The sequence below is a fragment of the Notamacropus eugenii genome, chromosome 1 (assembly GCF_028372415.1).
Source record: "Notamacropus eugenii isolate mMacEug1 chromosome 1, mMacEug1.pri_v2, whole genome shotgun sequence".
NCBI lineage: Eukaryota > Metazoa > Chordata > Mammalia > Diprotodontia > Macropodidae > Notamacropus > Notamacropus eugenii.
Genome location: NC_092872.1, coordinates 188,551,709 through 188,575,122, shown reverse-complemented (window position 1 = coordinate 188,575,122; position 23,414 = coordinate 188,551,709). Strand labels below are relative to the sequence as shown.

Sequence of the window (23,414 nt, the reverse complement as noted above, 5' to 3'; positions counted from 1 at the left end):
ACATACTGGCTTAAGTCAAACAGAGTTAGGAAGATTAAATCTGTTGGGGAAAAAAAATTCATTCCAAAGCCCAGAATGGATGTTTTGTGGATGACTATCTCTCTTGTATTATCTATATTCCTTTCCATTTGCATAAATAATTGAGAATAGATTGTAGGTAGAAACCACTAAAACAAAAATGTTTCTGAAGCCTTAAATAAAAGTAGACATGCTCCAAAGGGTCAGGCTAATAAGAGGCTCCTTCCTACTATTTCTTCCCACCAATACTTTTGCATACAAGAAGGACCCCAACTTTCATAATTTCCAGAGGCTAAATTTATTCAGAGTTCAGTCCTGGTCTTAAGACAATCCCTTCATCAGACAAGCAGAATGTTCACACTTGAGGTGGGTGTGATGTATAAACATGATGCCATTGAGAAATCTAAGTGGTGAAATTGATGCTGGGATGCATTTAACCCTGGGTGATGGGAAATTGGTTGTTTTGCTTTATTGGGTGTATCCTACTCTAATCATCAGTCGCTGGGTGGCTGTGGGATAACACAAGTCTTCATGATTGGCCAGAGGTAGGACACGGAATTAAAAATTTGTTAGTAAGGGAAGAAGTCAGGGAAAAGAAAACCTGTTCACGTTGTTTTTTGCAGTGCACATGAGGAGTGGATTCCTACAAGAGTCCATGGGAAAAGAGGCTCAACTAAGTGCAAGGGTCTTAGTTAGATGATTGAATGGTATAAGGCCAGGGCCTGAACCCAACCCCTGAAGGGATTTGGAGAGTCATCTATTAGAATTAGCTTATTTTCATTAAAATGTAGAACTGGCCAATAGAGGAATGAATTGCTCAGATAACATTCCTACATTAATAGTTCTTGGACTTATTTGTATTATTTATGGATTAACTTTCCTCTTGAAAATAAATTGTACAAGCTGTGTTTGGACCTAAGCTCATATGGATATTGAAGCTTTTGGCACATGAACTAAGCAGTTTTGAGGTAAGGGGTAAGTGGCAGAGGGTAGGGCCTTAAATTCCAAACTGGATAAATACCTTTGACTAGGCAAGCCATGAGAGGAGATGGGAGGGACAATGTGCATAGGGCCCAGAACAGTATTTATAAAACCCTGGTTGATTAGGAATGATAAAAGTGCCTTAGGCATCCTTTCCATGAAGCACTTTTCTTATGTTGGATGGGTAAGAGGATAAAAACAAGAACTCAACTTGATTTATGGTCAGGGCTTTCACTGCCTGCCTCAACATCTCTTATGATATAAAATGGGTGAATTTTATAGACTGCTCAGAATATGCTTTACACATGGCTCAGCTCTGTTTCACAAGTCCTCTGGGCAGATACGCCTCACCTGTCTGCTTCCCGGAACAAGTCACGCTCCCTCTGAGAGTGGATGTCCTGGATGATGGCTGCAACATTTTTCCCAGGTTTCTAAGCAAAAAAACCATTTTTTAAAATCAACTTTTGATCATTCTTGACAATACCAGGCTATAGGATGAGGTTATCCCTTAGAACACTATAAAAGATACTCTGTACTCAAGAGGGAGAATGAAATGAAACAAAGACAATAAGGAATGCATGTGTAACATTTTAAAATGCTACTAATAAATGAACACAGCAATACTAATGTTAGTATTATCTATCAAAATGGAAAATGAAGCAACACTAATACCTCTCTGTGCTCATTATACCCTCAAAGACAAAGAAAAAGGACCCTCATGTATAAAGCTACTTAGAGCAGCATTTTTTTGTTGTAGCAACGAACCAGAAAGTAAAGGGGTGCCCACCAGTGAGGGAGCAGCAAACAAATTATATCATTTGAATATCATGGAGTGATATAACAAATTTTATAACAAATCACAAACGGGATGGGCTCCAAGAAACATGCGAAGACTTGTATGAACTGATACAGAGAGAAACTAGCAGAATCAGGAGAGTAAATTATATGTTGACCACAACCCTGTACAGAAAAACAACTTTCAAAGGTTTAGGAAATCTGACTAATGCAATGACCAGCCATGATTCTGAGGACTGATGATGAAGTATTCTATCTACTTCCTGATAGAGAAGTGATACACTTAAGGTGCAGATGAGACATACATTTTCAAATGTGTCTGTTCTGCTGATTTGACTTATCTGTCACAAGACAGGTTTGTTTATATTAGGGACAAGGGATATGAGGGGAAGAATATTGTAGTGACTCCACAAAAAAGAATAAAAAGAAAGCAAAAGAGGGTTATTGAAGCATTAAAATAGATTTCTCTTAATTAAAAGGTAAAATTTAATTTTTAAAAGGATATAACAGTAGGAAGTTCAGAGGAAGACACAGATAAGCAAGGAGGGCTTTGAAACTCACATTATATTCATTACATGTTTTAAAAGGCACGTTGTATTTAATAGAACTTTGTGATTTCATATACAATCCTCTTTTTCTCTCTACTGTATATAAAAATGTTCATGTTAATGGAAGTTTGTCAAGTTCAGGAAAATGAAATATAATATATAAAAATTATTTTTAAAAATAAAACTAAGGAAGAATGTTAGGTTTTACTGTCTAGAAATATAATGTGCACATTATCTCCTGGTGAGTTATAGAATATTAGATACAGTAGAGACATCAGAGATCATCTAATTTAATCATCATTTATGTTACAGATGATGAAAATGGAACTCAGAGAGAAGTGACTTGCCTAAGGTTACATAATTAGATTGGATCTAGAACTCAGATTTCTTGTTATTCAAATTCTGTCTTTTTTTAGTAATAGTCAAAAGGCAGAAAATCAATGTTCTCCAAAAAATCTCTAAGAAGTACATGTTCTTCTGAAAGAGAAGTCATGAGATAACGACCTATGCTAGATAGCTAAGTTCTTCTTAGAGAGTTCCTGTGGCTACTCTTGCTGTTAATCTCATGTAACTTATCCTCCCTCCACTCTCCTCCGCAACTTGTCTCCCTCTTTCTTTCTCTCCTACATCCCTTCCCTGACTCTGTCCTTACCTAATTCAGTTCTCTCAGTTTATGGATGAGGAAGGGAAGGGGGTAAGGAGGAAAGGAATGAGGCTTTGTGTAGTACCCTAATATGTGCCACACACTGTGCTAAGCACTTTTACAAACATCTCATTTGATCCCTTCACCAATGCTGTAAGGAAGGTGCTATTATTATCCACATTTTACAGTTGAGGAAATAGAGGCAAATAGAGGTTAAATGACTTTCCAACGTCACAACTGGTTAGACTGAGACTAGAACTTGGCTCTCTTGATGTTCATGCCCTTGATTTTTCCACTTATTGCTAAAAGGAAAAAAAATGGTTAACAAAAGTCTCTAAAGTAGGAAATCAATTTGACGCAGTCAGGACTTCTGCTTCTTCCTAGAATCAGTTCCATCTTGCTACTACAAGTTCTCTCTACTGTCCTAGGGGAGAGATTGGGAGCTAGCAGCTGGATCAGTACCCAAAGACAACAAAGGAGAAGAGGAAGGAGAAGGGGAAGAGAAAGGCTGAAGTGTTCAAGAAAGGGGAATGAGTTAGGATTGCCTCCAGGCTTCAGTCATATCAGGGACCAGTACCATCTCTCCCTTAGCTTAAACTCTCCTCTGTTTTGCTCATTAGAGTAAGTGCTTCATAAATGCTTATTGTCTTCCCCTTCTTCAGTTGGAAGGTCTCTTAAGTGCGTGGCTGGCCTGACTTACAGAGGGAATTTTAATCTTTCCCCACTGTTTACAGCATCCTCTAGTGGCTGTCTGAAAATCTCAAGCAATGATGAGAGGGCTCAGCCATTCCCCAGAGAAAGGTTCCCTAAATCTCCAGGGTCAAAGAAGTATGTTTGGTGATACCCTCCTGGACAAGAAGATGTTTTTCTTGGATTTGAAAAAAAATTTTCCTGTTCTCAAATATAGTATAGGCTTCTCAACCATTAAGCTCAAAAGCCATGATGATGTTGGGGTGAAGTTGAGTGAAAAAAATAGACTTGCTAGTTATTTTCCTGGGTTAATGAAGGCTTAATAAGATAAAATGCCCATTTAATTTCCTCCCCCTGCTTAGGGGTGGGTTGTCAGTAGAAATGTTTTAATTAATTTTTTTTAAAGACAGGATAGTATATAATAGAAAAAAAAACAGGAGATGAAAGCAGAAAACCTGATCCCAGATGTGCTCTTCTCAGTCATGTGACCCTGTACAGATCACTTTAATTTTCCAAGCCTCAGTTTCCTCACCTGTAAAGGAAGATGATGATAACTTCTCTGCTTACTTTCTAGGGTTATGATGAATATCCAAAGAGATGATCAAAGTATAAGTGCTTTCAAAGATAAATGTAATAGGATATGCCTGTAATCCCTCCTAAAGGGGAGGCTGAGGCTGGTGGATCATTTGAGCTCAGGAGGTCTTTGTGATAGGGCTAAAGCCCATTGGGTGTTTGCACTAAGTCCAGCACAGTTATGGTGAGCCCCTGGGAGCTGAGGGTTACTAGATTACCTAAAAGGCACAAACAAGACCAGGTCAGAAACAGAGCAGACCAAAGCTTCCCTGTCAATCAGCACTGGGATACAGCCAGAGTTCTTCCAATACTTCCAGCCTGGGTATGGAGATCCAGTCTCAGTTAAAAAAAAAACAGACAGACAAACAACTAAATAAATGTGAGGTGGCAGGGATAAAAGAAATGAATGGAATAAGAGATTATGCTACAGACCACTTGGATCACAGGAACAATTAGATAAGGAATTTAGGAAGCACAACACAAATGCCCTGAGGCACGGTAGAGAAAAAAGGGGGGGACTGAAACTATCTGTACATCTGTTGGGATTAACTTTCTGCCAAAAGCTGAGCAGCTAATAGTTTTAAATTTGCCTTATCAATTTTATCCTTTTTTTTAAAAAAAAAAAAGAAGAAAATGACCAGGGAAATTGCCACTCTGGACTTGACAGAAGATGAGAACTATTTTTTGAAGTATAAATAATGAAATCTTTGGGGACAAGTGACCACTCCCTCTTCAAACTTGTGGTTGAGGAAGAGAAAGCCAAACATAGGCATATTGAAATTTGGGAAAATGGATTTCAATGAATTCAGAGAAAGGATAGAGAGAATTCAATAACTTAAAGCAGGGGGCAGCTAGGTGGCACAGTGGACAGAGCATTGGAAAAGATGAGGAAACTCATCTTCTTGACCTCAAATCTGATCTCAAACACTTACTAGGTGTGTGACCTTGGGCAAGTCACTTAACCTCATTTGCCTCAGTTTCCCCATCTGTAAAATAAGCTGGCAAAGGAAATGGCAAACCACTCCAATATCTTTGCCAAGAAAACCTCAGATAAAAATCACAAAGAGTCGGACATGACCAAAAATGACTGAACAGCAACAATGCTTAAAAATACTTCAAGGCAAGTCAACTCAGGAGAGATTGATACTTATCAAAAAAAAAAAAATTCTGAAGAAAAGGGAGAGAAGAGATACTGGTGTGGTTACTTAGGGAGCTCATTAATCAACTCCAGTTTTTAAGAAGAAGGAACCACAGACAGAGAGCTGACGATAAATAGAAAAGAGGAGCATTGTCCTCGGAGAGATCCTTAAAGTTCAGAATGAATCAACCAAGGCTGGCAATAATTGCCAAGGAGAACAAAAAGGGGGCTTAAAAAACTGTTGGGGGCAAGAAGAAAATTGAAGTAGGGATCCACTCATTCATGGTGGATGAAACTATGATAACCAACACTAAGAAGATAACTACTCAATTTATGTTTCTCTCTCTGTCTCTCTCTCTCTGTCTCTGTCTCTCTCCTCTCTTTTTCTCATTCCCTCCCCCCACCCGGAGAATTGTCTGTGGACTGAGAATGATAAAAGAAAAATGTTATTTGAAACTTATGGTAAATTAAGAGATAAGACAAGCACAAAGCTATCTTCAATGAGTTTGTCACCAATCCCAAAAGAATTTAGATCCTATGTGATTGGTAAGATGCTTCTGGTAATATGTCAAAGACCTTGGAGAACCAAAGATGTCCTTGAATAAAATAGGGCTAGTGTAAACTTGACTTTGATTCCTGACAAAATTCTAGACTTAATTATTAAATAGGTGGTTTGTACTATTTAGAAACGGACAGTGATCAATAAGATGTTTTCAACAAGTAAAGGTCATGCCAGGTCATTTCTAATTTTTGACAGAATTGTTAGGTGAAGGGAATGCTGTGGACATAGTATGCTTATATTTCAGCAAAGCATGTGACAAAATCAATCATGATATCTTTGTGGACAAGACAGGGAGATGTGGGTTATATAATGAGGTGGGTTAAATAATGGAGGAATGTTCACACCCAAAAGATAGTCATTAATGGCATCATGGAAGCTTGGAGAGATATCTTTATTACAATACTCCAGTGAAATGTCTTAGAGTGCTGCTCAACACTTTAATAGATAAATTAGATAGAAGGCAAAATGCCATTCTTGTCAAATTTCTTGCTGAGATGGTGGTGGGAGAGAGAGCTAACATAATAGATGACAGATTCAGGAAGTTTTGACAAGTCAGAACAATGGGCTTAATCTAATAATATGGAATTTATAGGGATAAGTGTGAAGTTCTACCGTGAGGTTCAAAAAATCAATTCCACAAGTCCAGGATGGGGAAGATGCGGCTAGGAAACACTTCCTGTGAAAAATATGAGGGTTATCATAGAATACAGGCTTAACAGAAATCAGTGAAATGGTAACTGAAAAAGCAAATGCTACCTTAGATTCCACTGAGGAAGGTGACACTTCTGCTGTATTCTGCTTTGGTCACATCCAATACTGAGTTCTATGTTCAATTCTGGGAGTCAGATTTTAGGCTATTGACAAGCTGATATATATCCAGAAGGGAATAATCAGGATAGTGAAATGATTATAGATCATGTTAGATATGAATCAGTTAACAGAACTGAGATATTTAGATTGGAGAACACCAAGGTTAAAATATACCTGTCTTCAAGTGTACTGAATGACTGTCACATAGGAAAAAAATAAATTTGAGCTGCTTGGCCTCAGAGGGCAGAATTAGGGGCAAAATAAAGAAATTTCAGAGACACAGATTTTTGCTTGATAGATATGAGGGAAACTTCCTAATAGATCTGTCCAAAGGTAGAATGAGGGAAAGGACGTGGAAGACAGGAATGGGTTCCCCCATTTCCATATTGAAGATTTCCTTGGACTTGATGGTCTCTGAGATTTGTGCCATCTCTGAGGTTCTGTAGAAGTAATTATTTACCATCCTTGACTCCATATGTAGCTAAAGCATGACCACAAGGAATCTGACAAAGATGAGAGAAGAGGAAACAGGGAGTCACAAGCAAATACTGTTTGACCTTTATTTTATGGTCTAGGGAACGTGGAATCTCTTCATCATATTGTTAAAGGTCAAAAAAGACAGGTGATAATGAAGGCCTTCTTGGCCCAGGGAATGAGATGTTATACTTACCAGCTACATGCAGCAAAGTTACACAACATAAGACTAACAGGTAGCACAAGAACCCATATATGTTGATTCTAAGAAAAAATAGTGAGAGATTCCCATTTTCAACACCTTGGCAGAATTATCCCCCAAAGGATGCTGGCTCTAAGGACATGTATATGGACCCACAGGAAGGCTGAAATGCTTGGAGACTTCATCCTCAGGCTGCCATCAAGGGTTCAGGCCCAGTCCTGGCTCTGTCCATCTGGCCCAGTTTCCTGGGGCTGATTGTATAAATCTTATGTTATCCATGTGCAAAATGAAGAAAAATACGGATATTGTATGCTACTGATTGCCTAGGGACCTAGAAGGGCTGCACTTATAAAAGGCAGAGGGGTGGGGGATTTGTTTAAGCCCCAAAGAAGAAATCCACATAAGGTGCTTTATATACTTCTTAGAACAGCTACACAAATGCCCGTTATTATTACTAAGGTCACAGGGTAGCACAGAGAGTCTCAGAAAAGAGAGCTGTCAAAATTGTCTCATTCTTGCGGTAGCTGTGTTTTCCTATCTCTGCATTTAATTTGTATTGTTCCCCCTCCTGGACTGCTCTTCCCCTCGACGCCCCTCAGCCAAATCCCCCGAGACTCCAGGCCCTGCTTAAATCCCTCCCCTTCCATGAAATCTCCCCATACTACTCCAAGCCTCCTCCGAGCTGAGAATAGTGCTGCTGGTTAAATCCCCCTTGATTTCTCTCTTGTCTCTCCAGCTACACTGTAAGCTACTAAAAAGATTTTACACTTCTTTATTTATTTGTTGTTGGGCTTTTTTCCCCAATTAACAAGCATTTATTTTCTTTCCTTTCTTTCTCTGTTCTTTCTCCCTCTTCACCCACTGGGGGAGAAAAGGAAACAAAAACCAAAACTGTTGTAACAGATATGCATAATTACACAAAACAAATTCCCACACTAACCATGCCCAAGGATGCATGTCTCATTTTGCATCTCACAGAGGCAATAGGCAGCATAGTAGATAAAACCCTAGATTAAGAGTTAGGAAGGTTTGAGTTCAAAACCTGTTTAGACTCGTGCTAGACCTCACATAAATCAATTAACCTTTCAGCCTTACTTTCCTCATCTGTAAAATGGGCGTGATAACAGCACCCATTTTAAAGGGTTTTTGTATTAAATAATCTATTTTAAGTGATTTCTAAACATAAAAAGTGATATATTAGCTACTGTTATTATATTTATACTGCAGTAGCTCGTATGATGGTTTATGCATGGTAGACATTTGTGGCAACATTTGTGACATGTTAATAAAGGGTTAGATTAATTAGAAAATGATGTAATCCTCGGGACTACAGCTCTTGGTGCCTTTGTGCCCCTTCGCAATGCTTTTTATAATAATAGTTAACATTTATAGAGTGCTTACTATATACCAGGCACTGTGCTAAGCACATTACAATTATATAATGATGATGGTAATCACAATAATTAACATTACATAGCACTTACTATGTTCCAGACACTGGGTTAAGTGCTTTACAAATACTATCTCATTTGATCCTCATAACAACCCTGGAAGGTAGGTGCTGTTATTATTCCCATTTCATAGATGATGAAACTGAGACAAAGAGAGTTTAAATGAGATTATCCAGGGTCACACAGCTACTAAGTGACAGGTTGGATCTGAACTCAGATCCTTCTGACTTCAAGCCCACTGTGCCAGGAAGTTCTGCACATTGGGCTCAATATCTGTATGAACTCAGGAAAATCATTTTCCCTTCCTGGGCCTGCTTCCTTTTCTGAAAAAAAATTGTAGGAGATGGAGGAGGGTTTGGACCAGATATTATCCAATGCCCCTCCTAGCTATCACATGATAGAATTCTCTCTTGATGATTCTAAGTGTAAATGATTGACCAGCTCATCAGATGTTTTCCAGATGTTTCTCAACTATCCTAGTTTAGAAATGGGGATGATATGCTGAAAGGAAGCCTAAACCATCACTAGCTCTCAACCTTTGCCAAAAAGAGCACCTTTCCCCATTGCTCTAGTTTTGATGCCTCTATGCTCTGCAGAGTAGGTCATTTAACCCCGTTTGCCTCAGTTTTCTCATCTGTAAAATGAGCTGGGGAAGGAAACGGCAAACTACTCCAGTATCTTTGCCAAGAAAACCCAAATGAGGTCATGAAAAGCTGGACCCGACTGAACACCACCACCACGGCTGTTGTTCTGCAAAGCCTCCTCCCAGTAGTAATGTGAGGCTTGTAGGGTTGAGGTTCCAGATGGCCCCAGAGCCTCACCCTTATAGTGGTCACTCAGTAAGTGCATGTTGTTACTGATGAGCTCTCTGGCCTGAAGTGATAGAACATTCCGGTCCTGCTCTATACAGCTTTAATTTCATGTTAGTCCTTTGAAGGGTAAGAGGAACACACTTCAGAATGCCTTTTCAACTTCTCTTTTTCTTACATTTATCACAGGCGTTTATGGAGTTTCTACTATGTGTGTGGTCCCGGGCTAGGTACAGAGTGGGACAGAGAAATGGAGAAGACCATGGTTCCTGCCATCAAAGAGTTTACTGTCTAGTAGGAGACACAATACATATCCATAAATAACTATAATACATGGCAAAATATGAGAACTCAATCAACAATCAATCAACAAGCATTTATTAAGGGCCTTTTATACGGCAAGCACTGTGCCAGGCATATGGAATACAAAGACAAAAATGAAATAGTCCCTGCCCTCAAGGAGCTTATAATCTATGAGAAGAGCTAACATGCATGCACAGAAATAGATACAAAATGTATATATATGTATACATATATATACATCTCTACAATAAATACAAAATAATTTTCTGGAGGAGACCCTAGCAGCTGGGATCAGGAAGAGCCTAGGTAGGAGGTGGTATTTGAGCTGAATTTCGTTTTGAAGGAAACTAAGGATTCCAAGAGATGAGGAGAGATTGCATTTCAGGCATGGGGGGAGGGAGAGGGGACAGTAGGCATCCTGTGCAAAAGCAGGAAGATGGAGCATGGAATGTTATATATGAGGATTAGCATTCTAGAAGGCTAATTTAACTGGACCATAGAGTACAGGAAGGAACATAATGTATACCAGTTCTGAAAAGGTAGGCAGGTTATATGGTTGTTAGGGTTACCAATTATGGCTGGGTTGTGAAAAGCATTAAATACCAAACAGAGGAGTTTGTATTTGATCTTAGATGAAATGGGAAAGTCAGTGGAGTATGGCAATCAGAGGAGTGACATGCTCTTTAAGAATGTTACTTCGCCAGCTGTGCAGAGGTTAGAAAGGGGAGAAACTTGATTGTTTGTCATCGTCTTTCCTTTCCCTCTTGGAGTTATTGGCTAAGACAACAGTTAAGGGATAGAGCAATGGAACCAGCCCAATTGCTTTTTGGAAGCCCTGAGATTTCATGAAAGTGAAAGGCTCTTGTCACAGATTCATGTAGTGCCAGGGTCTTCCCTGGAGGGCCATTCTAAGTTATTTATCGGGTCCTTTGAAATGGCAGGATGCCAAAGTATGTGTGAATGAAAAACATGATTATTTGCACTGAATCCCAGAAAAAGGTCCTCGATGAGATATCTAGAAGGCATAATGAGCTATCAGCAAGGGCTACACTTGACCTGTAAGAAATAGAGGGATTGGGGTTTTTTGGAAAAGACTTTAGAAAGGTATGACCCTGAGTTCTCTCCCAGGAACAAAGTGTCTGGAGGAGACTTTGTGTTTTGATGATGATAACTACGGCTATTAGTCCTAATTAGAATTCCAGTGAGATTCAGTATGGAAATTCAGTTCCAGTCCTCTGGAGTAGATCCCAAGAGAACAGCAGCTTCTGCCAAGTTTGGTTGAATGTAAACATAGAAAAGATCTTTCCCTTATCTGAAATGAGCAAAACGTTTTCTTTAATCAAAGAAATATCCAGAGGTCTGGCTTGAAACAAAACTGCTGGAAAAGGAATTTTGTATCTAACGTTGGAAAGTGGTTGATCTATTACTTAACTTGCAAACACAGACGTGTCAGAATCCTGGCACCTAGACAGACAAATATGTCTTTGCCTTTTGCCTTTAACTTTTCAGGCAGATCTGAAGATGTACAGCTGGGGTATTTTGGATACCCCCCTGAGACTGATAATCCAAAAGCTCTCTCTCTCTCCTCTCTCTCTCTTTCCCTCTCTCTCTCTCTCTCTCCCTCCCTCCCTCTCTCTCCCTCCCTCCCTCCCTCTCTCTCAGCTACTGAGGCTAAGGACTGCCCATTGGAGTCACTGACAGGTCTAAAGCAAGGAAGTCCAGGCAGGGAGAGGGAAGAGAAAGGGAGTAGAAGACTAAGAGAAGAAGGTGTAGGGGGAGAGACAAAGAGAGAAAAAAGGAAAGAAAGAAGCATATTTGGTAGCAAACAACGGCACTGAGTGGTTTCCTCAGCCAACGCATGATCATAGCACAAACAGCAAGAACCCTCTTCTTCCTTCTTTACCTTTAGTTGCAGTTCTTTGTATCTCTTGGACATCCGAATGAGCAATTTTTCACCATTAATCACGGCGGACTTCTCTTGGTAATATTGTACCATTGCCTGGGCAGCTTCAGTGTAAGCCATCTCCAGAAAGGCCTATACCAAAGACAAAGAAAGATACTGATTGGACTTAGATTTTTAGCACTTTTTATCCATCAGTAAGAGGATCACTCTTGGCCCCCAACCAAGGGAGTTTCATTACCGTGGAATCAAAAGCACCTTGCTATAAGATAGTCACACTGTAAGTCATTCCTTACTTGGGTCTTATTGTGCAGTGGAAAGAGCCCTACATTTGGAGTCAAGGAAATAGGTTGGACTCCCATCTTTGCTCAGTTTACTCTCTTGTAATGTGAGGCTGGACTCTTAAGGCCCCTTCTTGTGTTAAAAACCTGTGCTTTGCACTGTTTCCTCTGCTTGGAATGTTCTTTCTCCTCCACTGTTAGCTTCCTGATCTTCCTTTAAGGTTCAGCTCAAAGCCCATTTTCTTCAGAAAGTTTTCCCCAGACCACCCAGCTACTGGTGATTTCCACTATGAGACTGCCTTCCATCTACTCTGCATATATTTTGTATGTACCCACTTATTTACATTGTCTTCTTCATTAGAATGTAAGTTTTCTGAACTCAGGGAACTTTTTTTAATCTTTTTTTTGGAATCCTTACTGTATAACACAGTGCCTGGGAACATGGCAAGGACTTAATAAATGGTTATTGACTAGCTGATCCCATGATTTTATGGCAGTTTATAATAAAGAATCCTGGCATGCTGGAGAAAGCACTGGACTTGGTATAAGGAAAGAGCGTGGATTCAAATCCTGTCTATGATGCTTAAAAGGAATATAGAAATATCCTGTCATTTTAAAGACGAGGAAACTGAGAGCCTTGGACCACATGACTTGTAAGATACTAGCTATGTAAATGTCGACAAGTCATTAAACCTCTTGAGGATAATACTCCCTGCAGTACCTCCTTCTCAAGGATGCTTAAGGATGAGGTAGGTCTAATGCTTCAAAAAGTTGAAAGTGTTGTATAAATACCAGCTATTATTAAGTTTACAGCATGTTAAATCTTCAACATGTATAACTATCTTGGGTGATAAAATATAAAAGTGATTATCCTAAAATCAAGCCTATCAAGAAATACTTCCTGAGCATCTGCTTTATGCTAGGCACTAAATATTTTATATTATTAGTGATGGTGATGCCAGATACAGGTGTCTAGAAAGATATAATTATAAACCCATAGTATCTAAATCCTGATTGTCTGTGGATGCAGAAATCACTGAATCCTAAAATGTCACACCTGGTTGGGATCTTGGAAATCATGTAGAATAACCTCTTCATTTTACCAATGAGGAAAGTGAGCCCCCAGAAGGGAAATGACTAGCCTACCATCACCACAAATGAGGTAGTGCAGATCCTGGATTAGAACTCATTTCTTCTGAATTCAAGCCTGAAATGCACATATCTGAAGTTATAGGACACATGCAAAGCCTGGAGGTGTGTTTCCTATGTGTCAAGAAGAAAGAAAACTATTTTGATTGCCACCTCACATTTTCTTCTCTTTTTAACTCCTCTAAAAAAACATTATGGGTGTGTGAGGGCAGAGGTGAAGATATTTCTTATGAGAATCTGTCTACCTGGTGTTCTGGACTAATTATTTTGACCAGTTTAACCTGCTTGTTTATTCCAAAAGCTTTTTTTTAAAAAATAAACTAAAGTGAATGAAATAAACTCAATCCTACTTTCCATGAGAGTTTAGGCATGGGTAACTAGGAAGGTCCAAGAGTGAGCACCTTATCTAAGCTCAAAGCCTTTCTCATACTTTCAGGTTGAATCTTTTGTGACAGGTTCAGGGGGAAAAATTTATATGAAATCCTTTTTTAAAGAAAAAAATCTAGTTTCTTATTAGCTGCCTTCTCTGTTCTAGCCCAGCTCATAGCAGAGTGAGAAGGATCCTGCAGTTAGGCATCATAAGTTGGATTCCCAGCCCTGCCAACCAACTTTCGATGTAGTTTTTACATGTAAATTCTCTAGTGATGACAGCTATCATGCCTCAGCTATCAAACAGAAACCAAAAAATAGCTCAACTACAGCAGAAGAGTGTATCTCAATACATTCATATTGGAAGTAGAACTCTAGAAACTTTAGCCAAAGGCCTCACACCTTAGGATGAGCAAAATAAATGGGGGAAAATTTGTGGCTGAGTTGCCAAATTTTATGAGGTATTATGATGGGGAAAAAGAATCATGGCAAGTTAGGAGTCATCATAGAGAAAAGACTTTTTCCTGTACCTTGATTCAAAGGTAAAATAATTTTTTGACTCCAATCAAAAAATGAATACTCCTTTTTGTCTTTGGAAACAGAGCTAAAAAATACTCAGTCTCCAGAATACCAGGCACCTCAGGAAATGGAAGATCATTCACTGGTTCTGCTCCTCGTGTGTAAGGGGGAACAGTAACATATCCTTTATTAATTTCACATTCCTCCCTTGGCTGGCTTGGGGCTGTTGGAAGAGCTAGAGACAGAGAAAGGAGTTATCACAAAGGACTAATTGATAAAACCTGTTCCCAGTCAGCTCTTGACGGGCTCTAAATTCAGCCTAACACATTCAAGGAGTTGATATGGAATATAATTTAGCTCTGTGGGTAGAATATGAGGCTCCTGGGGCCAAGGTCATGGCCTCTATCTTCGTTTTCAGCTCACAAGCATTTCTGTATTCACCAGTCTCAGACTCTACCCCCAGCTCCAGCCACAGGAGACTCACTAAAAAGAGGATAAAGTAAAGAAATGTGAATTATGGCTTTAAGTAAAAATCTCAAGCACTGGAAAAAATAACTTTAAGTGAATTTTCAGCTGGTAGTAGTGAGCTCCGTAGATGGAAGGCAGTATTTTTAGTTAATGTGATTCTTATCTATATAAAATTCATACAACTTTTTCTGCTTTTGTAGCACATTTCATATATTCCAATGCAAAGGTACAGACTGCAGCTGGAGGGAAAAGGAAAGATAAACAAACCTGATTGGTGGACTTCATGAGAATATAATTGGTTACTTTTCCAAAGGGTAGTCCCAAGTTAATGACATCATTCTCAGTGCAGCTTCCTTCAGGGAGATTGCAGATGTGTACCACTCGGCCAGCAGTGGCTTTCCGCTGTGAAAACTAATGGGAACAAACAGCAGTGCTGGTCTTCAAAACATACCTCATTCACTCATTCAGTCAGTCATTCGCTCATTCAGACAACAAACAGTGGTGCAGTTCCTGTCATTTACAAAGCCCCCGTACCAAGATGAGAGAGATATAATGATAAATAAAATATAGCCCTTGTTTTCAAGAAACATATAGACTAGCAGGGGATACAAAAAAATAAAAGAATTCAAAACAAAATATAGGGGTACAGAGCATGAACAAGTCTTTATGAAAGCTCTGAGAAAGGAGGGGGGAGATTACTTTTGATTTTAAAAATCAGTGAAAGTTTCATGGAAAGGAGTGCATTTGATTTAATTCTCTCTTAGGACTAGATACCTACTAACCTAAGCATTATAATGACAATGGCATGTTTTTTGTGCAGTGAATGAATGAAAAAAAAAGGAATCCATTCACAATGAGTCCTTGCCTGAAGACATTAGAAAAGAACTTCTCAGAGGGATTGTGTGCTGGCAAATTCCAGTTAATTCAATTCAATAAATACTTATTAAGTACCTAAGTGCAAGACTTTATTCTGGATACTGGTGATAAAAAGACAACAAACTACAGAGCCTCTGCCTATCCTCAAGCACTTTACATTCTACTAAGAGAACATATGACTTCTCTGTAGAGAAGTATAATGTGATTGGTACTAAAGAGAGAACTAGATAAAATAAACGTTCATAAAAACTTGAGGTAGGAGAAAATACTTTCATACTTGGGGATTAGAGAAACTTTTACAGATGATTTGGCATCTAAACTGTGCCTTTAAAAAGGGGGCTTATAAAAGGCTGAGATAAGGAGAATGTGAATTCCAGGCAATGATACATGAAGAATGGAAATGGGAGATGGCATTTGAGTTCAAGGAAACACCAGTAGTTTCATTTTGTGTGGAACAAAGGATAATGTCCAGTTTGGCTTGAAGGGGAGCAATGTAAAAGTAAGGCTGGAAAGGTAGATTGCAGATTGTCTTAAATGCCAGGCTAAGGCATTTGTGTTTTATCTTCTAGACAATGGGGAGCCAAGCAAAGTACGTTAAGGGATACTGTTGACTTTTTTTTTTTTTTTTTGACTTGTGCATTAACAAGATGGCAGCTATGCAAAGGAAAGACTGGAGAGATGGAGAGTCTGGACCAGGGATACTAATTAGGAGATTCCTATAATAGTCCAGGTGGGAGATAATGACAGACTGAACTATACTGCTGGCAATGGGGATGAATGCAAGAGGTCTTATGAAGAATGAATTCATGAGACTTAGCAACTGACTGTATAGGAAAAGCTGAAGGAATCAAAGATCTGAAGTTTCAAATGTGGGTGAACGGGAAATAAATGAAAAATAATATATGCACTAAGGTTTACAAAACACTTTTACAAATATTATTTTATCTCATCACTACCCTGGGACGTGGGTGCTATTATTTTCACTATTTTACAGATGAGGAAACTGGGGCAGACAGAGCTTTAAGTGACTTGCTCAGGGTCACACAGCTAATAAGTATCTGGGGCAGTATTTTAACTCAGATCTTCCTGAATCCTAACTCAGCATTTTATCCATTGCACCACCTAGCTTCCATTTAGATAACATTTTAATTTAACTATTAGTAATAACAATAATAGCGGACATTTATATAGTGTTAAAGTTTGCAAAATGCTCAGTATACATAATCTCACTTGAACCTCAAAACAATCCTGCAGGACAGGTGCTACAAATATTATCCTTATTTTACAGATGAGGAAACTGAAACCCAGAGAGGTTGACTTGCCTGTGGTCACACAGCTAGTAAGTACAATAGTATAAGAGATAAGATCTGACCTCAGGTCTTCCTGACTCTAAGTCCAGCATTCTGCCCACTATGGAACACTGACTCTAAAGTTGGAAGTTGGAAAGATGAGTTCTCTTCCAATCATGTTTTCATTTGAGGTGCTGTTTGGGGTATCCGGGGGGAGATTCTGGGTGCAAGTACGGGGGGGAGAGAAGAGAGTTTGAAGCAATGAGTGCAGTGATTATTACTGAACTCATGGGAAGAATGTGATCACCCAGGAAGAGAGTGTACTGAGAGGAAAATGGGCTATGGGATGGTCATAGTGGACATCCAAACTTTTGAGGGGCAGAAAAAAAAAACAAACCAATGAACCAGTGAAGAAGCAGCTGGACAGTTAGGAGAAGTAGTGCCCCAGAAGCCCGAAGAGGAGACTTCTGAAATGTTGATTGTTGTGAAATGGTCCAGGGAGAGAAACCCTTAGAAAAGTCCATGGGATTTAGTAAATGAAACCCTGGTGACCTCTAAGGGAGAAATTTCAGTGGAGGGGTAGAGTTTGAAGCTAGATGAGTGACTGGTGAAGAAGAGGGGAGGGTAATTTATATTTCTGGGCAGCTAGGTGGCATAGATAGATAGGTAGATAGAATGCTAGCCCTAGCGTTCAAGGGACCCGAGTTCAAACCCAACCTCAGACACTTAACTAGTTGTGTGACCCTAGGCAAGTCACTTAAGCTCTGTTTGCTTCAGTTTCTCAACTGGAGAAGGAAATGGTGAACCATTCTAGTATTTTTTTCCAAAAAAACCCTATTGGGGTCATGAATAGCCAGAAATGACTAAAAATGACTTAACAAGAAATATTAAGGTGGGTGCAGGATTTTTAAAAAAATAGTTTGTTTTTAAATAGATAGTGAAGATTTGAGCAAATTTTTAAACACTGGGAAAGCAGCCAATAGACAGGTAAAGTCTGAACATGAGAGAGTTATAGTTTTTATCTCTATTACGTACAGCTTATTTCTTTTTTAAATTTAACATGTATTTTAAATTTAACATGACAATAGCAGCTGCCCTGCACATCAGTGTCCCCTTTTGAAATTACCTCTACTCTCTTCTGTGTATTTCTCATGTGTCATTGCTAGTCTTCTCCTTCTTTTCTTCTTATTTTTTATATCACTTTCACTAACCCTTCTTTTTTTCCCAGAAGTCCCTTGCCACTGACAAATAAAAGCCTGCTCTTGTAACAAACAAACATAATAGTACAAAACAAATTCACACATTGGCTGTGTCTGAAAAGATATGGATGGATTTGGAGATGGAAAACATTTGATGTGGCAAGCCACCACAGGAAATGAGAAGAGATTGGTTTGGGGGTTAGTTTTGCTGAGAAGGGCAATTTCATCCCGGAAGAGAGGCAGAAGTTGTAGAAAGGTTGTGAGGTGGGGAAGAAGGGAACTGAGAAAACTTGGGTCAGATGGCCTCAATCTTCTCAATAAAATAGAAAATCATTTGTTGAGTGAAACTTGAGGATGGAATCAGGATAGAGAAAGGAGAAGATCATGCTACCATGGAAAGAGATTTGGAATTGGAGTCAGAGGACCTCAGTTCAACTCCTGGCTCTGCTGATCAAAACCTGTATGAGAGTGGGAAAATCACTGAACCTCTTAGGATCTCAAATTCTCATCTGTAAAATGAGGGGGTTGGACTAGGTAGGTAATTCCTCAGGTCTCTTTTGGCTCTAAATTCACAATCTATGAAAAGCCATCGTGGAGAATAGAAAAAAGCATTGTTCACATACGAAAAAATAATTGCAGGGCAACTGTGAGACCCCAGGTGGGTTTAAATAATATGAATTCTATAGTAGACCCAGTCCATATCTTTTAGCTACTCAGAAATTAGGATCCAAGAAGGGAGAATATGATGGGATTGCATGAGGAAGTGTATCAGGTTCCTAGGGCTTGTACAGTGAATTAATGGAGAGGAAGAATCCATACCTACACACCTAGACCCACACATATAAACAAAGACATTCACAAATGATCAATGAAAGTCATTACAACACAAGCTTCCAGAGGGCAGGAATTATGTCCTTCTTATGTTTGTAATGTTTAGCACAAATCAATGGCTCAAGAAATACTGAGCATGAATCTACTCAAGGACGTTATGAAACAAAAAGACTCAATTCTAAAAACAAAAAGTAGGTTACAAGATTATGCTTTAAATTTCCATAGCCACCGCCTTCCATAGCTAAAGTAAAATCTTACTTCAAACTGGGATTTAGGTCTGGGTTGCTCTTATATAAATATAATAACGTACTTGGAGATTTATATGAGGACTGTTACTTGGCAATTTCATTTCAAAATTTTTTTATTTCTTTTTTGTGTTGAGGACAATTAAATTCACTGAAAATTCCTTTTTTGGAGTTTAATCTTAGATAGGAAGCTAAGTGCCTCACACCATCCCTCTCCCTAAAGGGACTCAGATGTCAATTACTCTCCCAGTGGTAACTGTTTCCCAAAAGTGGAAAGACCAGTCTGCATGTGGTTAATGAAGCTCCCAAAGCAATCACCCATCTCCCTTAAGTGGAAATGGAGCTTTCTGCATTCTGTGCAAAGACAGATCTACACATGTGAGAGGTATGTAACTGAGCTGAGCTAATGACATTCAGAACCCTTCTGAGGAGAAGGATGGGAGTGCCTTTTAAGGAGCTCTGGATCACAGACCTTAATTAGAGTGAGCAGTTCAAAGAAAGGTGCAAATCAAGTGAGCTTTCAAGATCAAATTCAGCAAAGTTGTTTCTCATTTGGGTTTGGCAAGCCGAGAACTGGTATATGTCTTTGTGCCCAAGTCTTCTGTGGTTAACATATAACTTCACTCAGGCAAAGTTACTTTCTACACGATGAATAGAAAAAAACCCCAAACATACCCCAAAACTCTGTAATGATTTTAGCACATCTCTTCTTGTCCTACTGCCTAGTGACTAGGGAGGCAAACAGGAGGATCAGCTTTGAAGTCTTCTTTCTAGCTTGAAAGAAAAGTCTGAGAGGTTCTCATTCCCACATTATTAATGCACACGCTGCTGGCTAGGCTGGAATATCCACCTCCCAAAGAATAAATACCTTCTAACATACCATTAAATCAATGAAAGGCAATCAATCATAGGGGCAGAAACTGACTTAGGAAAGGGGCCAAAATGAATGCCTGTAAAAATTTTTTTTTGAATTTAACAAATATATATCAGTGTACCCTTGGGCAAGTTCTAAAATCTCACCCTTCCTGGAAACTTTCCCAGACTAACCAAAGGAATGGTGATAATGGTAGCTTTCTCTAATCTCCTTTGCCTAAACAGGAAATTCCTGTGTCCCCCTTTTTGACCACCACCCCAGTTCCATTTAGACACACAATTGTTCCACAGTAATAATAGCACCTTCTATGGAAAAGATCTGGGGGTCTTAGCATACAGGAGGTCCAACAGGAGTCTGCAGGGTAACATGGTACTCAAAAAGCTCCTGCTATTCTAGGCTGCACTGAGAGAAATATAGTTCTTTCCCATGTAAGTTTCTTCCAAACGCTAGAATTCCTGTGATTCTGTAAGCGTCTTTAAATTATACAACTACCTCGTATAGTGTTGAACAAAAACATGAATTGAGTTTTTCTATATCACACATTTATATGGTGCTTTGCCTGCAATAACCCTGATAGATAGAACAAATATTGCTTCCATTCTATAGATGAGGAAAATGAAGCTCAAAGGAAGCAAATGATTTGCCAAGGTTAAAGGGGGCTGGTAAGTGGCAGAACCAGACCTCAAATCCAGGTTATACATGCATACATACATACATACATGTATATACATAAATATGTTCACATATGTGTAAGATTACCTTTTAATTTACATTCCTTGTGCACTTCTTTAGGTCAGAGGGGACCCTTCTTAGGGACTCCAATAAACAAAATTACAAGCTCCCCCAAAGCAGGAGATACATCTCTGCAATTGTTTTCCACAAAAAGGGATTGTTTTCAACACTACTCAGAGCTATTTTACTTAATTAAATGACTTTCTAAATGTGAAAATAGTGTTTACAAACCTGAAGATTTGGACTCTTGGTCACCTAGCCCTAGCTTTGCAATTTACAGGTTAAAAAAAAAAAACTAGGCCCAGAGAAGTGAAATGATTTTCACAGTCAGTAGTAGATTCTGGACTAGAATTCCAGTCTCCAAACTCCCAATCCAGCGCTATTTCCACCACTATGACATGGTGGCTCAATGTAACTGCCTGATTAATTTTCCTTGGATCACAAATAACTTCTTTCTTTGCTTGATTATTTCAACTCTGAACTTTAATATCAGTATACTACACTAGGATCAACAGAAAACACATGTATGTACAGATACATGCCAGAACTGTATTCTATGTTTATTGAGCACTAACTCTAAAGAGATATGCCTTGGGACAGATAAGCAGAGTCTGGTAAGCACACTAACAATTCTAGTAACAATTCATCCACTGGAATATTCTTTGTGTGGTATTTATATCATGGTTTAAAGGTGACAGGGTGCTAGTTCTCACATCCTAATACATATAGACTCCACAGAAGTCCCAGGTGTTGGATACACGTGAGAGTGGGATGCCTTCAAAACTCTCCTGCTTAAGATATCAGGAACATAAGCCCTGGACCAACAGAAACTGCACCGGGGATTCCTCCTGGTAGAAACTGGAAGCCCTGTTTTTCACATTTGGGCAAATACTGGCACTACTCACTTAAAACTGGGTGCTGCTGTGCTTCTAAAACTGGCTTCTGAAGTTTCACGTGCCTGGTTCCCAGATCATTCAACTTGCCTGCAAACTTTTTATAGATGGGTGGAAAGCAAGGACTGCAAACAGATGAGGGCATGCAGATTTCAAAATCTTCCATTGCCTGGCCTGACATGCAGGAAAGGATTAGGCTTTGGAGATAGGTTCAAAGAGTTCAGTTAAAAGAACTCACCTATCATAAGTTACTGGAAAATTCTGGTTAAGGCTGTGAGCCTCAGGAATCCAAGGAAGGGTTGCCCTTTCTCTCTAAAGTGTCAATTTCAATTTCAACAAATTGTTTCACTCCCCTAAACCTGACTTCCTTTAACAGTGGCCTGAGAAATTAGAAATTCTGACTTGGAACCCATGAACCTGTGCTAATTTGTGTGTAGAAATTACTTAACCTTTCTAATGTGTGAGTTGAATGACCCCCCAAATTGAAATAAATTGATGCCAAATTGAAATGAGGTCTCTAAGAACTGATGTATGTATGTGTTCATCCTTCGTTGCCAAAGAAGACTATGCCATCAGAGAAATAATGACATGACTTACACTTGACTTTGCTTTGAGTGAGGGAGGGCTGTGCAAGTCACCAGCCTCACTTCTCCTCCAGAGCCATCTGAATCCAGTGACCAGATATTCATCAGGATGACTGGAGATGACCCATGATGAGGCAATTGGGGATACGTGACTTGCCCAAGGTCACACAACTAGTGAGTGTCAAGTGTCTGAGGTGAGATTTGAACTCAGGTCCTCCTGACTCCTGCACTAGTGCTCTATCCACTAGTGCCCCTCTAAGAACTGATACACTGATGTTCAACATTTTATTCAATGGATTAGATGAAGGCAGAGATAGTTAAATTTGTTGATTAGATTAAATTGGAAGGGATAGCTATCAGTATCCAAAAAAATCCTGAGAGGTTAGAAAGATGCCCATGTAACAAGACAAAACTTAATGGAGATGCATAGGGTTCTATACTTGGGTTAAAAAAAATTAACTGCACAATTTAAGGATGGATGAAGTGTGTGTCTAGACAGCACCTTCTATGGAAAAGATCTGGGGGTCTTAGCATACAGGAGGTCCAACAGGAGTCTGCAGGGTAACATGATACTCAAAAAGTTCCTGCTATTCTAGGCTGCACTGAGAGAAATATACTTCTTTCCCCTATAAGTTTCTTCCAAATGCTAGAATTCCGGTGATTCTGTAAGCCTCTTTAAATTATACAGGAACCTCGTATAGTGTTGAATAAAAACACGAACTGAGTTTTTCTATGTCATACTTGTTTTGAGACTATCATACAAGTAGTCAGTGAATGTGAATTCTAGAGACTGGGACCTTCTGTAACATTTCTAATGCACATTAGTATTGGTGGTCTATGATGATGTGATCAGTTTTGGGCAGCCAGAATTGACTGGAAGTTCTTCTACTAACTTTCTCCAATATGCCTATTACAATCACTAAAAGTTAGAGCCAAAAGAAATCCTAGAGATTGATTACCAGTCCAACTCCACCATTTTATAGATGAGAGAAATTGAAGCTCAAATAAGGGAAATGACTTGAAACATAGTTAATGCAAAAGCTGTGTGGATCCAATCAAGGTTACTTGGTTCCGATTTCAACTGTCATTCTGGTATATGATGCAGTGATATCCTGTTGTGAGGAGACAAAGGCTAGATTGCTAGTAGGCAAAGCTGCATCTTTGGCCATGATAAATAGGAGGCTGAGATTTAGTCTTACAATATTTAT

At 39.1% G+C, this 23,414-nt stretch overlaps 1 protein-coding gene across 1 annotated transcript in view; it reads right to left on the bottom strand.

Moving 5' to 3' along the window:
- RBM20 (RNA binding motif protein 20) overlaps positions 1 to 23,414 on the bottom strand; it is a 233,425-nt gene that overhangs the window by 27,832 nt on the left and 182,179 nt on the right. The window contains exons 6-8 of the mRNA XM_072622164.1: positions 14,951 to 15,094; positions 11,901 to 12,032; positions 1,351 to 1,430 (exon numbers count right to left, since the gene is read on the bottom strand). Of these exons, the coding sequence (XP_072478265.1) occupies positions 1,351 to 1,430; positions 11,901 to 12,032; positions 14,951 to 15,094 (356 nt within the window). The remainder of the gene's footprint in view (positions 1 to 1,350; positions 1,431 to 11,900; positions 12,033 to 14,950; positions 15,095 to 23,414) is intronic.